Below are 25,314 nucleotides of genomic sequence, written 5' to 3' on the forward strand. Positions count from 1 at the left end.
TTAATCTTGAAATATAGAATTCTGTCTGCTCATGTGTAGAATGGTGCAGACAGAATTCTATATTTCAAGATTAAAACCCAGAGTGAAATCCATTATCCGCAAGTGCAAAGTGTGTACTATTTTTAAACAGAAGTCATGTTCACAAATAATGGCGCCTTTACCACTTGATAGGTGTACCATAACTCCACCGTTTCACGTAACCGGACTCGATTTCGCGGGTCCGTTTGAGCTCAAGACATCCCATTTACGAAAAGCTCCGATTGTAAAGGGTTATGTGTCAGTATTTGTGTGTTTCTCAACAAAGGCCATACATTTGGAGCCCTGTTCTGACTTGTCGTCAGCAGCTTTTGAGGCCACGTTCGCTCGATTCGTTGGGAGGCGAGGACTACCCAGAAGGGTAGTATCGGATAATGGGCGTAATTTTGTGGGCGCCAGCAGGGTACTTTTGAGAGAATTTTCTAAATTTATAAAATCTACTACAAAAGATATATCGGACAAGTATGCTACTCATGGATTTGAGTGGAGTTTTATTCCACCTCATGCGCCACATATGGGCGGCCTCTGGGAGGCAGCCGTTAAAAGTTTCAAGCACCACTTTAAGAGAATTGCTGGGTCTTATAAATTTACTTACGAACAATTTGCAACGATATTGGCTCGAATAGAGGGGGTGCTTAATTCTCGTCCCATTAGCGCGATATCAGAAGATCCATCGGATCTGACAGCCCTCACACCTGGTCACTTTTTAAAAGGGTCTCCCATGTTGTCTTTACCAGAGCCACTCGCCCAAAATATGTCTCTAATTAATAAATGGACAAAGCTCAAAGCTTTGCATCATCAATTCGCTATACAGTGGAAAGATGATTACCTCAAATCACTACAGAAACGCTATAAATGGAAGCAGCCGAACCCAAATGTAAAAAGCGGTGATTTAGTAGTATTAATCGACGATTTGTTGCCTCCAAGTGAATGGCGATTAGGAAGAATTGAACAAACTCATTCGGGACCAGATGGTAACATACGAATTGTTGACGTTCGTACAGCGACAGGACTCGTTAGTCGTCCCATTGTAAAGCTTTGTCATCTACCTTTTTTAAACACCGAAAACTCCTAACAATCAAGTACTAACATAATCTTCACGCACTTCACGTCCGTGAAGAACTCATTTCCATTAACAGATATCTGAATTTATATCCTTGCAGCACTATTCCCAAGTCTAATCTATATCGTTGCATGGTATGCAAAGGCTTCCACAGCATCCGAGTTTGTCCCCGTTTCATAAAAATGATGCCACTAGAAAGGAGTCGGACCGTAAGGCTTCACAAATACTGCATCAACTGCCTAGCAAAAAGTCATACGGTAGCCAAATGTACATCCAGCAACAAATGTAGAAAGTGCAGGAACTACCACCACACAATGTTGCATCCACAGCGTGAGACGGTGTCTTCTCATCCCAAAGCTAAACGGAAGGCTGCTCAACAAAGGCAACGGAATACTGAATTACGCTCAAACCGAATGAATAAAGAGAAACGGAAGGCAAACAATAAAACTGCACGTCGTCAAGCCAACCAACATCCTAAGACGTCATCAGTAGGCAACCGGAACAACAGCGGCAACCCAACCATTGACCCTTATGTGCTATCGGACGCGATCCGGTCACTTGCTTCGGTGCTATGCGCAAGCCACGGCTCGGCCAAACCTTAGGCCCGGCGCCATGTATAAACCTATGGGTTTACACTTAATACATTTGAATTTGAATTTAGTTTTAACGGCCTTTTGAATTAAGCTAGTGTAAAATCTTACAGTTTGAAAATTACTTTTGAAGATATTTAAGGTTGACAACGAATGTCAACAAAATGAATTGTTAAGTACTAAAAGATACATATAGCCATTGTTAATTTTCTTGGTAGGTAGGGTAACCTACATTTGTTCACTTTTATTTTACCAACCGCAGAAGAAGCTACAAACTTACTGGTGAGGAACCTGAGCTCCAATAAACTACATATTGAATTGACTCCTCTTGGTGTTTTTATTTCTTTGTTTCCTCCACTTGGGTTTATTTACTTGTGTGGATTGAATTCCCTGTGAGACTCTATTCCACAAGTAACCCCTCTTGTCTCCTATAGCCAATCGTTTGCTCTGGTGAGATTAGAAGATCTCTGCGAAATAGAAATACAGTCCACAACAACAACAGACAACCCGTCACATCCAGCTCCATCATCATAGTCAGCCAGTGTGTTGGAGCCCCTCTTCTTCTTACGTAGCCCCCTGACTACAGCATAAAGCCCCAGTATTATTCATTCTGATTCGACACGAAATTAACTGATCCAATTAATTTTTTAATTGAAATGTCTTCAATCACAGAAATGAAAGAATCAATTAAAAAATTAATTGGCAGTCAATTAAAAAATTAATTGATCCAATTAAAAAATTAATTTATACTATTAATTTTTATGATTGATTTTTATTTCAAGTAAAAATTTTTACGATTCAATTTATATCAATTTTTAATTGAATATTTTTTAAAACTCAATTAAGATTTCAATTGGAAACATTTTCGTGAAATTTTTTTCTTTGTACAATTAAGTTTTAATTACAATTTCTGTCAGGATTACTAAAACTCTAGATTTATTTTTTAATTTATTTTTATAAAAATTTTTGATAAAATTATTTAGTAATATAAAGTATAAAAATCCTTATATACCATAACGAAAAAAGTAGCATCTTAGAAAATTTTAAAAATTATTAAAAGCTCAGTTTTTGCAAGTGAAATAGTTCATAGACGCGCTATTTATTTTCAGTGTTTTTGGAGGGTTTTCCAAAAATTTTAATACTGAGCATACTTTTAGACTTCGTTCATAAAAACAAACATAATTTACCACATTATTATTAGATGATGTCTAATTTACTTCCAATTACTATTTCTTCCACATGAAAAGGATTTAAAAATCTCTAAATTTTATTAATTTACAAGTTTTTATTATAAAAAAATCTTGATAAAATTATTTCGTAATATAAAATATAAAAATCCTTATGGTATCAAAAAGTAGCCTAGTAGAAATTTTTAAAAATTATTAAGAGCTAAGGTTTTGCAAATGAAATATTTCATAGACTTTCTATTTATTTTCTCAGTGTTTTGGGAGGGTTTTCAAAAATCTAATACTGAGCATACTTTTAGGCTTCATCTATAAAAAAAAAAACATAAACAATATTATACTGAGCATACTTTTAGGCTACTGAGCATACTTTTAGGCTTCATCTATAAACAAAACATAAACAATATATTTTGTTTAATTTCCGCAGTGCTATTGGGAGGGTTTTCAAAAATCAAATACTGAGCATACTTTTAGGCTTCATCTATAAAAAAAACAGAAACAATATTTTTTTTATTTCCGCAGTACTATTGGATAATGCAAAAGTTTTATTACAATTTTTTTTAGTTTTAATTACAATTTCCTCCACTTGAAAAAAATTAATAAACTTTTAGATTTTATATATATATTTATTTTCTCAGTGTTTTGGGAGGGATTTCAAAAATCTAATACTGAGCATACTTTTAGACTTCATCTATAAAAAAAAAAAACAAACAATATATTTTGTTTAATTTCCGCAGTACATACTATTGGGAGGGTTTTCAAAAATAAAATACTGAGCATACTTTTAGGCTTCATCTATAAACAAAACATAGACAATATTTTTTTGTTTTATTTCCACAGTACTATTGGATAATGTAAAATTCAGTTTTAATTGCAATTTTCTCCACTTGAAAAAAATTAATAAACTTTTAGATTTTATTTTTTTTACAATTTATTTATTATTAATAAAAATTTTTATTAATTGTTTTATAATGCAAAGTATAAAAAAAACCTTACCATACCTAGAAGTAGGCTCTCAGAAATATTAAAAAAATATTAGGCTAAAATTTTGCAAACGAAATATTTTATATACCCTCTACTTATTTTCTCAGTGTTCTAAGTACCTAAACTAAAGACATATACAAATGTCCTTGCATTCATAACAGACTTTATGAGACAATTTATGTCCTTTGAAGTACATAACTTTGTGCGTCTTTTGTTGGGTATATGTGTTTGTTTTCTTTGTTCGGGCTTTATATGAAAGAAAATAATACATTTCCTTCTTCAGTATAAACAACTTTCCTTTCTATTCTCCCTTTTCACTATGTGGAATATCTATGACATTTGTAATTAACCTTTTCTTAATTTCAATTAAATTATTCCCATATGGGTTTGCTTTTTGTCTGGCAAAGAGGTCCTTTAACCCCAATTGGCTTTTATGTGTGTTTTTTTTTTTTTTTTGCTTTCCTGCTTTTTATTGATTATTTGTTGAGATAAAAATAAAATTTTATTTTTATAAATACGCAAGAATATACGTAAAACATTCCAACAACAAAAATACCATATATTGTCAATGACAATGTGTTGTGGTTGCCACTGGTGGCATTGCCTTTTCCTATGGCATTGGTGATTGGTCTCATAAAGTTTATTCACCATCAAAGGGTAAGCATCCATATCGATCGTTTTCGATGCTACTAACGTAAAGCAAACCATACACACTATACCTGAGAGGTAGTCATGAACCCCCTTTTACAAAAACCATAAGAGACAAAAGGATAAAAGGGTCCAAAGTAAATGTAAAATGAAAGCAACAGCAACAAAGAGCAAATTTGAGGTTATATACACATAGAAAATAAATTGAGGTATTTTAGACGAAAAAAAAAACAAGACAAAAATAGAAGGCTTTTATACGCAATATTTTGATAACCAAGTTTTCTTTATAAATAATGAAAATTATTATAAAAAATTACTTTTTAAATATATATATATATATATTAAAAAAATAATTTTTATAAATAATTATACAATAAATATTTTTTTGTTAATTTTTTTTAATTATTTATTTATTTTACAATTTATTATTTTAAAAATTTAGATAAAATTATTCACAGAAGTTCATAGTAGTTTCAAGTTTTATACCAATATTGCCTACTTTTGGGAGTGTTTTGAAAATCTAATATTGAGCATACTTTTAGGCTCCATTCATAACAACAACAAAACTTTTATACATTTTACACAGTAATATTGCATGGTAAACACTTAAATTTTCATCTTTTTTTCTCTCACTTGAAAAAGTAAACCTCAATTTAGTATTATTAAAAATTTTGTATAAAATTATTTCTAGTAGGCCATAATAATTCCAAGCTTTATACCAATATTGCATACTTTTGCGAGCGTTTTGAAAAAATTATATTGAGTATACTTTTAGGTTTCAGTCATAAGCATTTTTCGCTATACATTTTCCACAGTAATATTAGATGATAAACATTTCATTTTCAATTATTATTTCTTTCCACTTGAAAAGGATTAAGAAGCCACTAAAGTTTATTTATTTTACAGACTATTGTTACTACAAAATTTTATGAAATTATACCAATATTGCATACTTTTTGGAGTGTTTTGAAACCCGAATATTGAGTATACTTTTAGGCTTCAATCATGAAGAGTTTTTCTATACATTTTCCCCAGTAATATTGGATGATAAACAATGCAATTTTAATTATTATTTCTTTTCACTTGAAAATGATTAAGAAACCACTAGAGTTTATTTTACAGACTAATTTCATAAAATTTTGTAGTAACAATAAAAAATTTTATTAAATTGCTTAAAGAGGCCTTAGTAATGAAAATCTGTACACTAATATTACCTACTTTGGAGATATTAATGAATAATTTAATATTGGATATACTTTAAAAATACTCTCGTAAAATATTTTTTTAAGAAATTTTCAACAATAATATTGGATGATGTACAATTCAGTTTTAATTATTATTTCTTCCACTTGAAAAGTATTAAGAAGCCTCTAGAGTTTATTTGAATTGAAAAATGTTATAAAATTATTCATAACATTTAAAAGCTTTATATCAATATTGCCTACTTTTGGGAGAGTTTTGAAAACCCTAATATTGAGCATACTTTTAGGATCGATTCATAGATAATTTCATTTCTACACATTTTCCACTGTAATATTGGATGAGATACAATTCAGTTTTAATTTTTTTATTTTAATTTTCGTTATTTTAGAATTTATCTTTATTAAAAAAAAAAAAAAAACAGAAAATATAAAATATAAAATTATTTATAAAGGCCATATGTATTAAAAGCTTTATATTTACCAATATTGTCTATTTTTGGGAGAGTTTTGAAAACCTTATATTGAGTTTATTGTTAGGCTCCATTCGTAAAAACATCTATAAATTTTGGACAGCAATATTGGATAATGTTATATTGTAATTGTTTTATCTACCACTTGAAAAACACTTATAAACCTCTAGATTTTCACAAAAGATATAACAAACTTATAGATTTTATTTATTTTGCAATTTACTATTATTATAGTAATTAAAATCCACTTTTGGGAAAATTTTGATAGCCTTATATTGAGTATACTTTTAGGCTATTTTCCAAAAATTTTTGTTTATACATTTTCCACACTAATCCAATATTACAATGCAGTTTTAATTGATAAGGATTTTTCAAGTCTTTGGAAATGTATTCCATAATAAGGATTCCAAACAGATTTTTTTTAGATTTTTTTAACAAAGGATTAAAACACCTCTAGATTTCCATTGCCTGTTAACCATATTTCATACATTTATTTTATGAAATATATCATGTAAATAAATAAATAAATCTCTAGATTTCATTTATTTTGCAATCTTTTGTTGTTACAATTTTTTATAATTTTGTTTTATAAAAGTTACAGTAATTAAAAACATTATGCCAATATAGCATACTTTTGGGAGAGTTTTAAAAACATATTATTTAGCATATTTTTAGGCGCCATTCTTAAAATAATGTTTTAAAATATTGCACTTTCAGAAGTAGTATCAGTTGATATACAATTAAATTTTTAATTATCAGGTCCGCCAATTTAAAAGCAATAAAAAACCTCAAGATTTTCACATAAACCTTATCGTTTTCTATCTGAGAGGGGATGACCTTATTAATTTCCGCATTAATATCCGAGGCATTGTCAAATATCAAAGACAATAGACGGAGTCTTTGAAGTGATCAGACTTATATATTAAATATTAAATTATCTTGGACCATGGTTGGTAATATTTCGATGCTAAATTTAAAGCATACTTCTAGGATGTATTTTACATCAATACAAGATAATAATTATCGAATTTATAAAATTTGATCTAATATCAATCGAATCGGTTTAATTTAATTTTCAAATCAAGTGTGATTTAGAATTTCCTCTCATATAGGAAAAATAAATAAAACTATAGAGTTAAACAAAGAACATTAAATTGGTTCGTTGGTTTATGTCTCAACTAAATACTCTGCAAGGGACGTTTTAAAGTTCATTTTATCTTCACATACATCAATACAAATTTTTCCCCCAACAAAGCATACAAAATATACTTGTGGTTACTTTGAGTTCAATTTCAACTTTACAAATAAAAAGGATATCGACCTTTACAGATATGCAGTTCTTTGTAGCCCATAACAATATCATAAAGGATTTACAAACCAAACAATTTACACAAGACAATGAAAAAGAAAAAGAGAGAAAGAAACTAAATAAAGCTTATTAACTTCAAATTGATGAAAAGAAAATTATTTGTCGATTGTTTTGAATAGATTATCTTGATTCCTTTGTGTTTTTGCAAAAGAACAAACCCAAAAATAATAACAAACTCCAATTTTATGCAAATGTCTTCAAAAGCAATTTCATTGTTCAATTTTCTAGGTAAAAAATCTATGCAGTCATTGTAATTTTTCAAGATTTTTCAATTTACCCTTCATATAAGCTTCCCTTTAACATATAAATGTCGTTTGGATTTTTATATTATTTTGTAAATTTCTGAAGCTAGTTTGAATGACATTTCAATATATAAGCCACTTAGCCTTAATGACTTGGAATGAATCATCAAATGCAAAACGAATAACAAACCAGCATGATATGAAATAATTTATTAATATCCATACAGACAGTTAACATTTTGGGGGTAAACTATATGATATTCCAAGAAATTCCAAACAAAAATATATAATTTGGCTACTAACAAACCCCAAGAAAGCAGCTAGAAACTCAAACAAGGAAAAGAAAGGAAATGAAACCTTTAAGGATTCCCAAATGTAGATTTATGATGGTTTTTATAAAGCAAAAAATATTTTACGAAACCAAGAGATAAATAACACTTTACAAAATACTTACAAATGGCAAAGGGATTGACCTTTTTTTACCTGTAAATAAAAAAGAAATGAAAATATTAAAATAGGATTTTTTAGATTAAATTAAAAATTATCCCAGAAAATTGTTTAGAGCCCAAATAAGCAATATCTAGACAAAGAGCTTATAAAGGGTGATTTGTTAAGAGCTTGATAACTTTTTTTTTTAAAAAAACGCATAAAATTTGCAAAATCTCATCGGTTCTTTATTTGAAACGTTAGATTGGTCCATGACATTTACTTTTTGAAGATAATTTCATTTAAATGTTGACCGCCGCTGCGTCTTAGGTGGTCCATTCGGAAAGTCCAATTTTGGGCAACTTTTTCGAGCATTTCGGCAGGAATAGCCCGAATTTCTTCGGAAATGTTGTCTTCCAAAGCTGGAATAGTTTCTGGCTTATTTCTGTAGACTTTAGACTTGACGTAGCCCCACAAAAAATAGTCTAAAGGCGTCAAATCGCATGATCTTGGTGGCCAACTTACCGGTCCATTTCTTGAGATGAATTGTTCTCCGAAGTTTTCCCTCAAAATGGCCATAGAATCGCGAGCTGTGTGGCATGTAGCGCCATCTTGTTGAAACCACATGTCAACCAAGTTCAGTTCTTCCATTTTTGGCAACAAAAAGTTTGTTAGCATCGAACGATAGCGATCGCCATTCACCGTAACGTTGCGTCCAACAGCATCTTTGAAAAATACGGTCCAATGATTCCATCAGCGTACAAACCACACCAAACAGTGCATTTTTCGGGATGCATGGGCAGTTCTTGAACGGCTTCTGGTTGCTCTTCACTCCAAATGCGGCAATTTTGCTTATTTACGTAGCCATTCAACCAGAAATGAACCGAACACTGATTTTGGTAATAAAATTCAATGATGAAATGAACCGAACACTGATTTTGGTAATAAAATTCAATGATTTGCAAGCGTTGCTCGTTAGTAAGTCTATTCATGATGAAATGTCAAAGCATACTGAGCATCTTTCTCTTTGACACCATGTCTGAAATCCCACGTGATCTGTCAAATACTAATGCATGAAAATCCTAACCTCAAAAGAATCACCCTTTATAAATCAATATAGATTTTTATTTTTTTTTTTATTCTTGAATCTTAGCATAATGTGGTGAGGAGGTCTGCATTCTTGATATGTCAAGAACATTTTGTCAACATTTTATTTCTATAGAAAATCTTGTCGAAGTTTTATTTCTATAGAAAATTTTGTCAACATTTATCAAAATTTCATTTCGATAGAAATGTTAGCAAAATTTTATTTCTATAGAAATATTAGCAAAATTTTAATTCTATAGAAAAATTTGTCAAAAAAAAAATTTTCTATAGAAAATTTTGTCAAAAACAAATATTTTCTATAGAAAACTTTGTCAAAATATTATTTCCATAGAAATGTTCATCAAAATTTTATTTGTAGAGAATTTTTTTCAAAATTTTATTTCTATAGAAAATTTTGTCTAAATGTTATTCCTTAACAAAATTTTGTCAAAATTTTATTTCTAAGAAAATTTTGTCAAAATTATATCTCTATAGAAAATTTTATCAAATTTTATTCCCATAGAAATGTTTATCAAAATTTTATTTCTATAAAGAATTTTGCCAAATATTTATTTCCATAGAAAATTTTTTCAAAATTTTATTTCCATAGAAATTTTTATTAACATTTTATTTGTAGCAAAAAATTTTCAAAATTTTATTTCTATAGAAAATTTTGTCAAAATTTTATTTCTATAAACTTTTTTTCAAAATTTTATTTCTATAAACTTTTTTTCAAAATTTTATTTCTATAGAAGTTTTATCAAAATTTTATCAAAATTTTATTTCTATAGAAAATTTGTCAAATTTTATTTCTATAGAAAATTTGTCAAATTTTTTTTCTAAGAAAATTTGTCAAATTTTTTTTCTATAGAAAATTTTGTCAAAATTTTATATCTATAGAAAATGTTGTCAAAATTTTATTTCTATTGAAAATTTTATTTCAATAGAAAATTTTATCAAAATTTTATTTCTATTTTTATTTAAATTTGACATATTTGTCAAATTTTTTTTTTCTATAGAAAATTTTGTCAAAATTTTATATCTATAGAAAATTTTGTCAAAATTTTAGTTCTATAGAAAATTTTGTCAAAATTTTATTTCTATAGAAAATTTTGTCAAAATTTTATTTCTATTGAAAATTTTATTTCAATTAAAAAATTTTGTCAAAATTTTATTTCTATAGAAAATTTTGTAAAAATTTTATTTCTATAGAAATTGTTGTCAAAATTTTATTTCTATAGAGAACTTTATCAAATTTTATTCCCAAAGAATTGTTTATCAAAATTTTATTTCCATAGAAAATTTTGTCAAAATTTTTTTTCTATGAAAATTTTGTCAAAATTTTATTTCTATATAGAATTTTGTCAAAATTTTATTTCCATAGAAATTTTTATTAACATTTTATTTGTAGCAAACAATTTTCAAAATTTTATTTCTATAGAAAATTTTGCCAAAATTTTATTTCTATAAAAATTTTGTCAAAATTTTATTTCTATAAACTTTTTTTCAAAATTTTATTTCTATAAACTTTTTTTCAAAATTTTATTTCTATAGAAGTTTTATCAAAATTTTATTTCTATAGAAAATTTGTCAAATTTTATTTCTGTAGAAAATTTGTCAAATTTTTTTTTCTAAGAAAATTTGTCAAATTTTTTTTCTATAGAAAATTTTGTCAAAATTTTATATCTATAGAAAATTTTGTCAAAATTTTATTTCTATTGAAAATTTTATTTCAATAGAAAATTTTGTCAAAATTTTTGTTCTATAGAAAATTTTGTAAAAATTTTATTTCTATAGAAATTGTTGTCAAAATTTTATTTCTATACAAAATTTTGTAAAATTTTTTTTTCTACAGAAAATTTTGTCAAAAGATTTTTTTTATAGAACATTTAGTCAACAATTTTTTTTCTATGAAAATGTTGTTAAAATTTTATTTCTATAGAGAATTTTGTCAAAATTTTATTTCTATAGATTATTATGTCAAATTTTGCTTTTATAGAAAGTTTAATCAAAATTTTATATCTATAGAAAATTTGTCAAATTTTATTTCTATAGAAAATTTGTCAAATTTTATTTATATAGAAAATTTGTCAAATTTTTTTTCTTTAGAAAATTTTGTCAAAATTTTATTTCTATAGAAAATTTTGTTAAAATTTTATTTCTATAGAAAATTTTGTTAAAATTTTATTTCTATAGAAAATTTTGTTAAAATTTTATTTCTAGAGAAAATTTTGTTAAAATTTTATTTTTATAGAAACATTTATAAAAGTTTAATATGTATAGAAAATTTGTGAAGTACCTCTTAATTGGAGAGGAATATTTTCCAAAATCTACATAGAAAATTTTATCAAAATTTTATTTCTAGAGAAAATTTTATTAAAATTTTATTTCTGTAGAAAATTTTGTCAAAATTTTATTTCTATAGATAATTTTGTCAACAATTGTTTTTCTATAGAAAATTTTATTTCTATAGAAAATTTAGTACAAATTATAAATTTTGTCAAAATTTTATTTCTATAGAATATTTTGTCAACATTTTATTTCTATAAAAAAATTTTGTTAAAAATTTAATTTCTATAGAAAATTTTGTCAAAATTTTATAGGAATAAAATTTTGAATTTTGAAAATTTTGTTTAAATTTTATTTTTATAGAAAAATTTATAAAAATTTAATATTTATAGAAAATTTGTGAAGTACCTCTTACTTGGAGAGGAATGTTTTCCAAAATCTACATAGTAAATTTTATCAAAATTTTATTTCTATAGAAAATTTAGTAAAAATTTTATTTCTATAGAAATTTTTGTCAAAATTTTATTTCTATAGATAATTTTGTCAACACTTTTTTTTTTCTATAGAAAATTTTATTTCGTACAAATTTTATTTCTATAGAAAATGTTGTCAAAATTTTATTTCTATAGAATATTTTGTCAACATTTTATTTCTATAAAAAATTTTGTTAAAAATTTAATTTCTATAGAAAATTTTGTCAAAATTTTATTTCTATAGAAAATTTTGTTTAAATTTTATTTTTATAGAAAAATTTATAAAAATTTAATATTTATAGAAATTTTATTTCTATAGAAGATTTTGTCGAACTTTTATTTCTTAAGAAAATTTTGTCTAAATTTTATTTCTATGGAAACGTTTGTCAAACTTTTATTTCTTTAGAAAATTTTATTAAAATTTCATTTTTATAGCAAATTTTATTTTTATAGAAAATTTTATATTTATAGAAAATTTGTGCAGTACCTCTTAATTGGAGGGAAATATTTTGCAAAATTTACAAATTTTTTTTGATAGAATTCTACTAACTACAATCGTGGTTACGATACCAGATTTTATCCGTGTCTCCTTATGTGATATCAGGGAGCCACCGTGGTGCATGCCCGCCTTGCATACACAAGGTCGTGGGTTCGATTCCTGCTTCGACCGAACACCAAAAAGTTTTTTAGCGGTGGATTATCCCACCTCAGTAATGCTGGTGACATTTCTGAGGATTTCAAAGCTTCTCTAAGTGGTTTCACTGCAATGTGGAACGCCGTTCGGACTCGGCTATAAATAGGAGGTCCCTTGTCATTGAGCTTAACATGGAATCGGGCAGCATTCAGTGATAAGACAGAAATTCACCAATGTGGTATCACAATGGACTGAATAGTCTAAGTGAGCCTGATACATCGGGCTGACACCTAACCTAACCTAACCTTATTTGATATTATGTTCCGCCTGAAAGTATGCAAATATTTCTAAGCCTTTCCTTAATATAAGAAAGGTTTACTCACGTAAAAGCCTAAATTCTCTTGCGATACCACATTTTATCCACAGAAATATGAGCCGTCTGAAAGTATTCAAATATATCAAACTTTTCTATAACAGAAAAACTTTTTATTTCTAAACAAAAATAGAAAGGATCACAAATATAAAAACCAATATTTAATTTACAAATTTTAACTTTATACTTACTCCTTAACTAAAGCTTATCAAAACTCAATTCCATTAATTCCTACATTAACAAATAAACATTAATCATAAATATTGCATGGTGTCCTAGAAACGTAAAACATTGGCTCTTACCATACCACAAGCCTTTGTGACTTAAATCCTTTACAGAAATTTTCCATTTCCTTTTTTGGTATGAAGCATTAAAATTCAACTTACAATCCTTCCTTACAATTCTTAATCCCTTAATAATACATCTGTATATGCATACATTTGTTTAATTCATATTCTGATGTTGACTTGATGTTTAAGTTAGTATGCAAAATATGGGGTTTCCAACAAGAATAGACTTAACTCTTTGTTGTTTTTGGGTAGAGTAAACTCTTCTGGTGTCTTTCCCGTAATGTCTGAGGTAGAATTTTCAAATGCCATATGCTATTCCCTTCCAAAAAAATGTGTATAATACAAAAGTTTAAAATGAAAACCAAAAATAAATGGAAAGAGCAACAGACCAGAACATAAAGAGTTTGAAAACAAATGAGGTTAGTTTGGCACGAAAAGCAAAAGGACTTAAATCGAGAAATGACAGAGAAATATCCATACACATTTTATTAAAAAATAAATTTGTAAAAAAAATTTTAAAATATATTATCAAAGCCTATAGACATATCTTAACATTTTTTTGATTAAAATATTGCATATTTTTAGGCCTCTATTTATAAATTAAAAATGTTTTTTAAATAGATTATGCAAGCATTTCTGAATATATGTTTTTTTTCTATAAAAATATTGCATACTTTTAGGAATTTATAAATAACTGAAATTTGCATTGCATGTTTTAATATCGAAAAAAATACAATTAATGAAGGAACAACCTTTCTTCCAATTAATAATCTTAAGTTAATTGTAATAAATAGATTAAAAAAAAAAAAAAAAACAATTCACAAACATTCACGAAATTAGTAAATGGTGTATAAACTACTTCAAGTGGTTTTCTTTCGGTTTTTACAAAAAAAAAAAATATGAACCTTCCATGAAAAGAGAACCTTTATTTATTAACCTCCCAAAATTAGGAATGTAGCCCAAAGTGTTCACAAGACTAAACACTTTGGAATTTCCCTACGATAAATAAATTTCTTAATTGACTGTAATTTCCAAACATAAAAAATATGTAGTATTTGTAAGCATTTTCAAAGTTTGTTATGAATTTTGTTTTTGCAAAAAACAGAAGAATAGCAACCATACCATTTATTTTTGAATTTTTATGGCATACAAAATATTGCATTATGCATCATTATATGAAAATATTCAAAATATTTCATAACATATAAACACAAGAAATTGTAAAATCAAATTTTACTAATATATATGTAAAACTTATTTTATTCAATATTTTTTCACTCTTGAAATATTGCATACTTTTAGGCCATTGTAAATAACTCATAATTGTAAATTGTTTTATTTCAAAGACAACGAAAAAAATACAATAAATAAAGAAATGACAAATATACATAAAAATTCACAAAGAGTCAATTTGATTTCAGATAAGGATTTTTAATTTTATATAAATAATTTAAATTTCTATTTTTGTGGTTTATTTTGCACTTTGTAGTTTTTCTTATCTAGTCTTAAAAAAACACTGATAACCTTCTATGAACACAACAGCTTTCTTTATTAACTTCCCAAATTTAGTATTTAGTTGGTGTCACGGAGAAACAAAAAACATGGAAAAAATTTTTTCAAACCCCTAAAGGCTCGGAAATTTCCTTTCAATAAATAAATCTCTTAATTGATTGTTATTTCCAAAAATATAAAAATTTAGTAATTGTAAGCATTTTAAAAGTTTTTTATGTATTTATTTTTGCAAAAAACAGAAGATTAGCAACCATAACATTTACTTGCATTTTTATGGCATACAAAATATTGCATACTTTGAGGCCTTAAAAATTTCAATAAAAATTATATGAAAATATTCAAAATATTCCATTTATGTTAACAAAACAAGAAATTTTAAAATTAAATTTTACGAGTATATGTTTAAAATTTTTTTATATTTTTTTCTCTTAAAATGTTGCATACTTTTAGGCCATTGTAAATAACTCATAATTGCAAATTGTTTTGTTTCCAAAATAACGAAAATAAAATACAATAAATGAAGAAATAACAAATATACATAAAAAATTACGGTCAATTTGATATCAGATAAGGATGTTTTTTTTTTTTTAATTTTATAGGAATCACTGTAAATCTAGACTTGTAGAAAAACTGAGAAACTTCTATGAAACCAGTAACTTTATTAGTATTTATTTGTTGTTATGCAAAAACATAAAAATATGGCCCAAAAGTGTTCAATCCCCTGCACAGTTTGGAATTTCCCTTCAATAAATAAATTTCTTAATTGACTGTTATTTACAAACATAAAAAAATTGTAGCTATTGTAAGCATTTTAAAAGTTTTTTTGCTAGGCAAAAACGAAGATTAGTAAGAATGGCATATATTTGCATTTTTATGGAGTAGAAAATATTGCATACTTTGGGGCTTTAACAAATATCAATAAAAATGGTACGATAATCAACAATAAAACATGAAGTATTCAAAATATTTCCTATATTAAAACAATAAAATAGTTTCTTAAAATAGTGCATACTTTTAGGCCTTTATAAAAAAATATATAATTGTAAATTGCTTAATGAAATAAAAATTGTTCATAAAAATTCACAATTTAATTTCACCTCTGAAAACGAAATTATTTTATTATATGTTGCATAAACCATTTTAATTTTTATTTTTGTGGTCTATTTTTCCATGTGTTCAAAAAACTGAACAGTTTGAAATTTCCCTTCAATAAATAAATTTCCTAATTGACTGTTATTTCCAAACATAAAAATATGTAGTAACTGTAAGCATTTAAAAAGTTTTGTTTTTATACATTTGTTATGTAAAAACCGAAGAATAGCTACCATAAAATTTATTTGTATTTTTATGACGTACAAAATATTGTATACTTTGAGGCTTTAAAAAATATCAATAAAAATGGTAAGGAAATAATCAAAATATTCCATACAAACACAAGAAATTGCAAAAAAAAAATTCAGAGTATATGTGTAAAACTTTTTTATGTAGTTTCTTTCTCTTAAAATATTGCATACTTTTAGGCTTTGTAAATAACTCATAATTTCATTTTGTGTTGTTTCGGTGATATTGAAAAGAAAATACAATGATTGAAGAAATAACAAATGTGAATAAAAATTCAAAAGATATAGGTGTTAGAACAATAAATCCCACCTTTATGTTGATGGAAATAGAGAGCACGACCTCATGGTAGGAAAAAAACACATTCTCACAATTATTTAGTAATATTTAGCAAAATTATAGCATATATATAGGAGTTAATCTAATATATTTTAGGTGCTATAGGGGAGCCACCGTGGTGCAATGGTTAGCATGCCCGCCTTGCATACACAAGGTCTTGGGTTCGATTCCTGCTTCGACCGAACACCAAAAAGTTTTTCAGCGGTGGATTATCCCACCTCAGTACTGCTGGTGACATTTCTGAGGGTTTCAAAGCTTCTCTAAGTGGTTTCACTGCAATGTGGAACGCCGTTCGGACTCGGCTATAAAAAGGAGGTCCCTTGTCATTCATGATCTCACTATTTAAAATCTCTTGCCATACAATTCGAACATATCCATGTCGCTTACGATTGCCTGCTACTTAAGCTATTTTTATATCTAGTAAAAACACAAAAACCCATTTCTCTGATATATTTAGATAACATAAACTGGTTGTTATTTAAATTTCAAAAAAAAAATCACATTGTAAAATCCTTTTGTATACAGTAAAACTAATTTATAAATGTATACACCAAAAAATGTTAACTTTTATTAAATGAAATTCGTTTTAAATATTTTGTCTTAATATCCAAAGGTGCTTCGAGAATTTTATACTTTTTATTGACAGCATATATATTGAAAAATCTCCCATGACTTTCAATTTTTTGTATTTTTGCATTATTTACATTAATTTGAATTTCATCTAAACACAACAGGCCTTCAATTTGTCAGAGTAATAAAATACATTGGGCATCACATCAGAAACACAACTCAAAAATATATATTCTATTTCAGACTTTTATTCGTATGTTTTGAATTCCTTTTGTTTTTCCATTAAAAATTCATACAAATGTAAAATGGAAAATCCCCAAGAAAAAAAAATTACCATAAGGCATCAAGCGAAATGAAACTCATGACATAGAGTATAGAGGAGAAAATAATGTTGTAAGGATTTTTCCATCAGAAAATGCCATTCTTGGACATTTGTAACGAAGAAGAATAAAAGAAAGGTTGCAGAAGAAATATAACGACAACATTTTACTCTTCTGCCTGCCTATCTGAGTGGTTGTCTGTCATTCAGCTAAAATACTTCCAAAATATCAAATGATAAGGGATGCCAATAAAAAGAGATATGTACGGTAAAGCCAGTCACATAGATCTGTGAAAATTTTTAAAAGAAATCGAAATACACTTCACCACTGAAAAACTTCTTAATTCTTTTGTCACTTTCGATGACATTCCCAGTCCCCAGAGTTTCCATAAAATCTCACTGTTTCAAATTTGCAATCCCGACTTTATCTATTATTTAAAAATATTCATACGGGTCCATGTTTAATTACATGTTGTTACACCTACGAAGTATATTCTTCATATGTTACAAGGCTATGTTGTATAAGTTATATTATATTAAAATTAGTCATACGCAGAGAGGGCCATCATTTAAAAATAATCATACGCAACCTGAGTCTTTACATACGAAAAATAAATATATAACAATGAAAATGAATAAAAAACATTAGATGCTTTTATGGTAGATAGACGTACAAAGATCCAAAATTGGCAGATAAAATTAAAAAAAAAGTTGATGTTAAATGGAAATTTTCATTGACTTGGTGGATTCATAGAAACCCCCGACTTTAACTCTTTCTTTATTATTTCTGTTAAAGTCTAAGTCACTCAAAACAAAACTAAGGGTAAGAATACAAATTGAATTACCTATATGCACTTTAATATAAGTTTCCCACTCACGAAAAAGTTTCCAACTCACGAAAAGTGGGAGTTTTTAGAAATCCTTTAGCCATGAGGCTTTCGCCCATTCCGGAGAGCTTTCTTTAAAGCTCCACTATTTCAAATTTACAATACCCCTCCTATGGTTCATGGGAAGCTGAAAATATAATCAAAAGTAATTCTCTATCTCTAATCATTCCCACACCAAGCGTGGAAGGGCAACAAGCAACATCATTGGTTTGCTATGGTTTGATCCTTTATATGTTTACTACAACTGATGACTGCTCCGTACTTCTAGATAAATAATGAAGTCATCAAATAGCAGTCAACATTTAGTGAACAACTTTTGCAATTCAATTCCTTTCGATCTCCTTACCTACTCCTTCAAGGTTTCTGTATTATCGCATAAAGCAAAATGTTTACGAAACTTTTTGCTTCATTTTTTCTAGGATACTTGCTGATAAAATTTCCCATTGAAACCTAGACACATCCTTCTGAGTAATCCCAAGAGTCCTTATTGGTTGGCAAGAAAAATTTTTATATTTAAAATGCATTACCATTTACACTTAAGGTGAACCATGATGTCTTAATCGTGACAATATCAACACTTTTCATATTTCGCAAGTAGAAAAAAACGAATCTGCCAAATGATTAAATGGGCTTCTGGCCAAGGATAGTGTAAGGAGTTGTCAAGAAAAAAGGTCATTGAAAGCAGGGATAGATAAAATAACAAGGCTTTCAAGTTAATATAATGTTAGATAGAGTAAGAAAACCTTTTTAAAAATGCAAACATTTGATTTTAAACTAAAGAAACCCATAGACTAAAAAATATACATGGAGAATCTTTGGAGCTCTGTTTAAAATATTGTATATTCAAAATAATCATACGCGACATGGGCCAAAATTAAAAATAGTCATACGCAACATAGGCCATAGTTTGAAAATAATCAAACTTAAAAAAACGAAATAACTTAAAAATAGGTTGATTTTTTCTAACTTCAGGCTTTTTGTATAACAAATCACATCCACTTCAATGGGTCATAAAAAGTCTGCAAGTCGATGGAGATAAATTTGTTTGTGTTTCAGTATAATTTTGTACTTACATAAGTCCTACGCATCATTTAAAAATATTTTTTTTATTATTTTATATTGAAAATAGTCATACGCAAAGAGAACCAAAATTAAAAATAGGCATACGCAACATAGGTCATTGTTTGAAAATAATCATACGCCAACTTTGTTTTAAAACTATTTTGATTTTTTTCTAATTTCAGGCTAATATGTATCAAAAATCAGATGTATTTGAAAGGCTTACAATATAAGTCTGTAAGTTGATGGAGATCAATTTGTGTGTGTTTTAGTATAATTTTGTATTGAAATTTGTCATACGCAACATAGGCCATAATTTAAAAATATTTTTATGCAACTTGAATTAATGAAATAATTCAGATTTTCCGTTATAGATCATCTGAAGAAACAATTCATAACATGGAAAGTTGTGGAAAATAAATAAAGAGAGGCAAGATAAACGAACATCGAAGTCAGTTTAAATTATTTTATATTAAAATTAGTCATACGCCATATGGGTTCAGATTTAAAAATATCCATACTCTACATAGGCCATAATTTAAAATAAATCATACACCACCTTACTATTACAAATAAGCAAATCTTTTTGCAACTGTTTTAAAATGCACAGAATTGTTTATCATTTAAAAATAATTTTGTGCATCTTGAATTAATTAAAAAAGTAAATTTTTCCATTAAATTGAAAAAGACTTTATTCAAATTTCAAATCGGGGTTTCCTTTATAGACCCACTAAATAAGCAATTGGGTTTAATAAATAAAAAATCAAAATAAACGATCCTCGAAGTCAGTTTAAATTATTTTATTTATTGATTAAGTAGATTTAGAATAAAATTATTAATATAATTGTAAGCTTTCACTGCTAGAGTCTTAAGTTCAAATTCTTTCATATTAAAATTAGTCATACGCAACATAGCTCAAAATTTAAAAATGGCTCTTAGCAAACAATTTGGAAGATAATCCTAAGTCATTACTTTTAATGTACATCCACAAATGGTGTACTAGAGATCGACTTAATTTTAAATTCATAAGAAGTTCTCTTGAGGTGATATTCGCGATAAAGAACCAAGAGTCGATAAAGGTACGAAATTTTTCTTTTTTTTTCTTTTTATAGAAATCCGAAATAATGAAGTGACATCGCATCTGAGAACCTAATGCAAAACCAATGTAACGGATGCTTACAAAGATGACTTCTGTCCTTTAACAATCAAAGCTCTTGAGCCAATTTTGCAACACTTCCGGATGCAAAATAAATACAAATCGAATTGCATTTTTTGGACTGCGCTTTTTTGCTGGACTCATAAAGTAGGCCTAGGAGTCAATAAATTCTTTTGTATTTCAGTATACTATTGTATTAAAATTACTTATACAAATGTCTTAAACTTCAAATCATAAGCGTCTGAATTTCACACAGAACGTATATCCGTAAAACAGCACATTTTCCTTCTGTATTTCAGAAGAAATCATTTTGGAATAAATTAAGCAAAGGCAATGGGCCATTATTTAAGAATATTCATAATGAAACTTAGTTATTTTATTTATTAATAATTTATAGATTATTATTATTTCATAGATTTTATACTCCATACAAAGCTATATGGTATAAGTAATATTATATTAATATTAGTCATACGCAGAGGGGGCCATTATTTAAAAATAATCATACGCCACCTGATTCCCTGACGTCGAAAAATATATTAAATAAAGAAAATTAATACAAATAATAATTTGAATTGTAGAATGCTTTAGGTGAGAATTTTCGCGAGACCGAGATCCTGAATTGGCAAAAAATAATTACAACAAGTATATACGGCCGTAAGTTCGGCCAGGCCGAATATTATGTACCCTCCACCATGGATTGCGTAGAAACTTCTACGAAAGACTGTCATCCACAATCGAATTACTTGGGTTGTGATATCTTATAACTTCTTAACATCGTTTTCTAAATTGTCTTCTTAACATCGTTTTCTAAATTGTCCAAATCCTGCATGGTTGTTGGATATCATATACTAACATCAGGTACCAAATTTCAACCGAGTGGGGAGAATTTTGCTCTTCCAAGGGGCTCCGGTGGTCAAATCTGGGGATCGGTTTATATGGGGCCAATATATGATTATGGACCGATATCGACCAATTTGTGCATGGTCATTAGAGACCATATACTAACATCATGTACCAAATTTCAGACGGATCGGATGAAATTTGCTTCTCTTCGATGCCTCGCAAGCCAAATCGGGGGATCGGTTTATATGGGGGCTATATATAATTATGGACCGCTGTGGACCAATTTTTGCATGGTCATTAGAGACCATATACTAACATCATGTACCAAATTTAAGCCGGATCGGATGAAATTTGCTTCTTTTAGAGGCTCCGCAAGCCAAATCGGGGGATCGATTTATATGGGGGCTATATATAATTATGGACCGATGTGAACCAATTTTTGCATGGTTGTTATACTAACACTATGTACCCAATTTCAGCTGGATCGGATGAAATTTGCTTCTCTTAGAGGCTCTGCAAGCCAAATCGGGGGATCGGTTTATATGGGGGCTATATATAATTATGGACCGATGTGAACCAATTTTTGCATGGTTGTTAGAGACCATATACTAACACCATGTACCACATTTCAGCCGGATCGGATGAAAGTTGATCTCTTTGAGGCTCCGCAAGCCAAATTTGGGGCTCCGATATGGCCCATTTGCAATACCATCCGACCCATATCAATAACAACTACTTGTGCCAAGTTTCAAGTCGATAGCTTGTTTCGTTCGGAAGTTAGCGTGATTACAACAGACGGACGGACGGGTAAGCTCAGATCGACTTAGAATTTCACTACGACCCAGAATATATATATATATATATATATATATATATATATATATATATATATATATATATATATATATATATATATATATATATATATATATATATATATATATATATATATATATATATATATATATATATATATATATATATATATATATATATATATATATACTTTATGGGGTCTTAGAGCAATATTTCGATGTGTTACAAACGGAATGACAAAGTTAATATACCCCCATCCTATGGTGGAGGATATAATAAGTAATATTATATTCACATTAGTCATACGCAATGGCGGCCATTATTTAAAAATATTCATACGCCACCTGATTCCCTGACGTCGAAAAATATATTAAATAAAGAAAATTAATACAAATAATAATTTGAATTGTAGAATGCTTTAGGTGAGAATTTTTGCGAGACCGAGATCCTGAATTGGCAAAATTCAGGATCTTTGAATTGGGTGGACTCATATACAAGACAAACTTTAGCTCTCTGTTTCTATAAGAGTTTAAGTTACTCATAACGATAGTAATGTTATAAATATAATTTGAATTACCTATATACACTTCAATATAATTTTCTTATTATCGGAAATTGGGAATTTTAGGCCATAAGCCACTCGACCACTTATATTTGTAACTAAGTAATATCGACAACATTTGTACGTTAAATACTTGCCAACATCATTAATCTTAACCACAACCACAATTCTTTAATTGTTAATTCATTTTAAAAGTGAGTACGGCTCTTCAGTTGGTATATGGGGTTTTAATTTACCATGAATTTCCTTTCAAGTTAATTAATCCGACATCATATTTATTAGAATTTTAATGAAAAATGAAAGATCAAAAACTTTTTAATTGCTTCCAAAGAAATCCTTGAGAGTAAAAATGATGATGTGAAGGGATTTAGTTGAAGAATACCTGTTAAGTTGATATGAAATCTACAGCAGAGCTTCTAAAATCTCTTCAAACCCCACCACTACATTATGTATCTTTCCGTTCAAGGACTATAACATTTAATAAAATCCTTAAGTCTATGGCTTTCAATATTCTTAATACAAGACCAAATTTACATATACACTCAACTAAATCGAATGAATGACATTCTTATGGCATTGTCACTTTTCAATCGAGAAATACAAAATTTTTCCCATAAAAAAAAACACTAACATAAAATTTTAAATAAAATTTTCTTGTATAGTTCGAGGCTTAAAAAACACTATGTAGTAAGTATGAATTGTACAACAATACATGGTAAGGAGTAAGGCTAAAAGGATCTAAGCATGGAATGCAAAATAATAGCTATTCGAATAGTATTGGTAAAAGTATAAGTGAGAATAATAGCACATGCATGTGTGCGCGTATGTTCAAGGATATTAAAGAAACATTTTCAATACCATCCTATTGTGAGATTTCTCATACACCTACATAGTCAGGATATAGAATAGAAATAACAGTATCCCTGGAATCTATATGGCATGTGCAAATATTAAATCATAAAAACCAATCACTTTTGTTATTTGGACCTCACATTGAGAGTAAAGTAACAACAAAACCATGCTTACACTTTGCCATAGCAAACCCCCTACAGTCATGGTGGAAAGGAGTACATAGGATTTAATGCATCCCATACAAAAGGAATATCTGCGAGTATCCATATATGTTGAAAATATAAGCCGCACCATCTTTGAATTTAATTTAGTTTATTTTCGATTTATTTTGTGATAATTTATTTTAAATTTAATTTAACGAGTGAAACAAATTTTCTAAAATAATAAAAAAGCTATTAAGTAAATTAAATAATGTTATCTATTCAACAGTAAAAGATAGATAGAATCACTGATTTCGTAGTTAAAAGTGTTTGATGTTTTCAGGCAAATATAAATTATAATAAAAATAAAATTCATTATTTAAATGCTTAATGAAAATTTATGATATAATGGAAATGAAGTTAATTTAATTAATTTAAGCGAAACCAGGAATTCATATTATGAGTTATTAATCTTAATAAATAATAAAAACAAATGGAATAAATCTAAAAAATAATTATTATTAAATTAACTTAAATTTAACTTAAAAAATATTTCAATAAAACTTTGTATTATGATCTATTAGGTTAAATTGGCAGCCCGATTTAGTTTAAGGCTCACTTAGACTATTCAGTCCATTGTGATATTTACTATGATCTATTAATTTTAGTTGCTAGTAACAACAAATGATAAATAAATTAAATTAATTTTAAATTGAATAATATTTTTTTTTTATTAGTAAATAAAGAATCTAAAGAATTTAAATTGAACAAAAAAATAAAGTTTATTTCAAATAAAATAAAGTTCAATTAAATTAATTGAATTGAAATAATATGTTTAATTTATTGTATTACTATATTAATTTTAATTTGTTTAATTAAACTTACTTAAAAATATTTGAACCTAATTTAATTGAACTTATTTTTTCGTTGATTTAAATTAATAAATATTTAAATTTAAATTAAGTTAATTTGACTTTATTTTGTAATTTGAAGCCAGGTGGCTAATTTAACATAACTTACAATAAAGCTACAAAAATATTGTATAACATAGATAAAAAGAAAAACTTAATAACTAATTATAATATTAATTAATTTAATTAATTAATTTAAAAAGAATAATCTTCTATTTTAATCGGAACTAATTACCTATTTATTTATTTTTGTTTTTATTTTTTTTTTGTTTGATTCCAATTGCTTGTATTTTTAATTAAAATTAATAGATTCTAATATAAATCGTTATTGTTTAGTTAATTTTTTTTCAAGTTGAATTTTAATTAATAATAATTTAAATTAAATATTTATCATATACATACTTTCATTTTGTTTTACATTCCCAGCAAACAGATTGTGTTTAATTAAAATAAATCAAGTTCAATTAAATTATTTTAATTTGAAAAAATGTTACATTATAAAAATTTTTAATATATTTTATTATTTTAATTTATTCATATAATTTAATTTAATAATAATAATTTCTGAAATTAATTTCCATTTATTTATACCCTGCGCTACACTGTGGAACACGGTATTATAAGTTAGTGCATATGTTTGTAACACCC

At 27.3% G+C, this 25,314-nt stretch overlaps 2 protein-coding genes across 2 annotated transcripts in view; one reads left to right on the forward strand and one right to left on the reverse strand.

The window, feature by feature from the left end:
* The window catches only part of Pde9 (phosphodiesterase 9), a 369,167-nt gene that overhangs the window by 206,806 nt on the left and 137,047 nt on the right, over positions 1-25,314 (reverse strand). The window lies entirely within an intron of this gene.
* LOC142230746 (uncharacterized) lies at positions 149-1,388 on the forward strand. The gene is made up of 2 exons (XM_075301375.1): positions 149-1,066; positions 1,254-1,388. Exons 1-2 carry the CDS (start codon positions 149-151, stop codon positions 1,386-1,388), a joined length of 1,053 nt encoding a protein of 350 aa, XP_075157490.1.

The sequence above is a fragment of the Haematobia irritans genome, chromosome 3, assembly GCF_050003625.1.
Source record: "Haematobia irritans isolate KBUSLIRL chromosome 3, ASM5000362v1, whole genome shotgun sequence".
NCBI lineage: Eukaryota > Metazoa > Arthropoda > Insecta > Diptera > Muscidae > Haematobia > Haematobia irritans.

Bases quoted from the DNA above. Each gene is read 5' to 3' on its own strand.
- LOC142230746 (XM_075301375.1), top strand. From the start codon at position 149: ATGGCGCCTTTACCACTTGATAGGTGTACCATAACTCCACCGTTTCAC. The intron at 1,067-1,253 runs GTAAAGCTTTGT...AGGCTTCCACAG, and splicing joins GACTCGTTAGTCGTCCCATT to CATCCGAGTTTGTCCCCGTT.